The sequence below is a fragment of the Malurus melanocephalus genome, unplaced genomic scaffold (assembly GCF_030028575.1).
Source record: "Malurus melanocephalus ecotype Western Australia unplaced genomic scaffold, MMel_1.1 scaffold_2325, whole genome shotgun sequence".
Taxonomy (NCBI): domain Eukaryota; kingdom Metazoa; phylum Chordata; class Aves; order Passeriformes; family Maluridae; genus Malurus; species Malurus melanocephalus.
In genome coordinates this window covers 8141-10841 of record NW_026625557.1, presented here as the reverse complement: position 1 = coordinate 10841, position 2701 = coordinate 8141, and the positions used below count along the sequence as shown (strand labels likewise).

General features: G+C 44.0%; 1 protein-coding gene across 1 annotated transcript in view; it reads left to right on the top strand.

The window, feature by feature from the left end:
• Positions 1 to 1232: 1232 nt before the first annotated feature.
• The window catches only part of LOC130587717 (dual serine/threonine and tyrosine protein kinase-like), a gene marked incomplete at its 3' end in the record, with an annotated part of 7987 nt that continues 6518 nt past the window's right edge, over positions 1233 to 2701 (top strand). The window contains exon 1 of the mRNA XM_057388692.1: positions 1233 to 1562. Coding sequence (XP_057244675.1) covers positions 1248 to 1562 — 315 coding nt within the window. The remainder of the gene's footprint in view (positions 1563 to 2701) is intronic.

Genomic DNA, 2701 nt, shown 5'->3' with positions numbered 1-2701 from the left:
TTCTGGGTTCAGGATATTTTCCATTTGATTTCTTGGGTGAAAAACACCATAAATGAGAAGCTTGAACAGGCTTAGGAATCAATTGAAATGAATCAGATTTTTCTCCCCAAACCTTCTTCGCTTTCTGCACCATTCTTGGTTTCTTGGGTAAAAAAACACCATAAATGAGAAGTTTGAACAGGGTTTTAGGAATCAATTAAAATGAATCAGATTTTTCTCTTCTCTTTCTGCACCATTTTGGGTTCAAATTCCATTTGATTTCTTGGGTATCAAACACCATAAATGAGAAGCTTGAACAGTCTTTTAGGAATCAATTGAAATGAATCAGATTTTTCTCCCCAAACCATCTTCCCTTCCTGCACCATTCTGGGTTCAAATTCCATTTGATTTCTTGGGTAAAAAGACATAAATGAGAAGCTTAAACAGGCTTTTAGGAATCAATTGAAATGGATCACATTTTTACCCCAAATCATCATCTCTTCCTGCACTGTTCTAGGTTCAGGGTATTTTCCATTTAATTTCTTGTGTAACAAAACTCACAGATAGGAGGCTTGAACAGGCTTATGAATGAATTAAAATGAATCACATTTTTTCTCCCCAAACCATCTTCTCCTCCTGCACCATTGTGTGTTTAGGGTATTTTCTATTTGATTTCTTGGCTGAAAAACACATAAATGGCAGGCTTGAGTTCTTAAAAATCAGATTTTTCTCCCCAAACCATCTTCTCCTCTTGGCACTGTCTGGGTTCAGGACATTTTCCATTTGATTTCTTGGGTACAAAACACCATAAATGAGAAGTTTGAACAGGCTTATGAATGAATTGAAATGAATCAGATTTTTCTCCCCAAACCATCTTTGCTTTCTGCACTATTTTGGGTTCAGGATATTTTCCATTTGATTTCTTGGGTATAAAACACCATAAATGAGAAGCTTGAACAGGCTTAGGAATCAATTGAAATGAAGCAAATTTTTCTCCCCAAACCTTCTTTGCTTTCTCCACTATTTTGGGTTCAGGATATTTTCTATTTGATTTCTTGGGTGAAAAACACAGTGAATGAGAAGCTCGAACAGTCTTAGGGATGAATTAAAATGAATCAGATTTTTCTACTGCACTATTCTGTCGTCTGGATATTTTCCATTTGATTTTTCCTTCATCCTTCCCCTTCCCATGGAACGAATTTTCTTTCCCAAACCACGTTTGGAGCAGAAGCTGTTGGGGCCCCTCAGGAGTGGTTATCCCATCAGGAATGGATCCAAAGGACATTTTTTCCCTTTCCCTTTGTGCAGACATCATCATCCCCGAGAACGGCGAGCCCGTCAGCTCCAAGGACATCAAATGTTGCATCAAACAAATCCAGGAGCTGATCATCTCACGGCTCAACCAGGCTGTGGCCAACAAACTGATCAGCTCCGTGGATTATCTGCGTGAGAGCTTCGTGGGGACTCTGGAGCGCTGCCTCAAGAGTTTGGAGGAGTCCTGGGAGGTGTCTGTGCACCCCTCCCGGAGCTTGGAGAAACCCAAGGATGGCTCCGTGCACATCACGAGCAATTATCTCAAACAGGTGCTGCGGGGAATGTTCTGGGTTGTTGGGTTTGTGCTGGTCCGGGGAGGTGGGGGGAGATGGAGGTGATGGAATTGGGGAAAGAGCTCGGGAATATTTGGGGATTTAGGGTGATAAAAGTGGGGAATGGTCACAGTCCAACAGCTCTGGGATGTTCCTTATTCCGGTCCGGGAAGGTGGGGGGGATGGAGGCTGTGGAATCAGGGAAACAATTTGGGAATGTGTGGGAATTTGGGGTGCTAAAAGTGGGAACAGTCACTTGCAGTCCAACAACTCTGAAATGTTCCTCGTTGGTGTTGTCCGAGTTCAGGAAGGTGGAGGGAGATGGAGGCTGTGGAATCAGGAAAATAGTTTGGGAATATTCAGGAATTTGGGGTGCTAAAAGTGGGGAATGTTAGTTAAGATGTTAAATTTTCCTGAATCTGTATAAAACCATCAGATTACAGTTCTGAAATGTTCCTCATTGTTGGCTTTGTCCCAGTCCAGGAAGGTTGGGGGAGGTGGAGGCAGTGGAATCAGGAAAACAGCTTGGGAATATTTGGAGATTTGGGCTGCTAAAAGTGGGGAATGGTCACAGTCCAACAGCTCTGGAATGTTCTGGGTTGTTGGGTTTGTCCCAGTCCAGGGAGGTGGGGGGAGATGGAGGCAAGGAAATCAGTTTGAGAATATTTGGGGTGTTAAAAGTGGGGAATGGTCACAGTCCAGCAGCTCTGGAAAGTTCTGGATTGTTGGGTTTGTGCCAGTCCAGGAAGGTTAGGGGAGATGGAGGCTGTGGAATCAGGGAAACAATTTGGGAATATGTGGGAATTTGGGTGCTAAAAGTAGGAAACAGTCACTTGCAGTCCAACAGCTCTGGATGTTCTGGGTTGTTGAGTTTGTCCCGGTCCAGGGAGGTTGGGGGAGATGGAGGCAGGGAAATCAGGAAAACAGTTTGAGAATATTTGGGGATTTGGGGTGCCAAAAGTGCGGAATGGTCACAGTCCAACAGCTCTGGAATGTTCTGGTTGTTGGGTTTGTGCCAGTCCGGGGAGGTGGGGGGAGATGGAGGTGATGGAATCGAGGAAAGAGCTTGGGAATATTTGGGGATTTGGGGTGCTAAAAGTGAGAAAAAGTCACAGGCCAACAGCTCTGGAATGTTC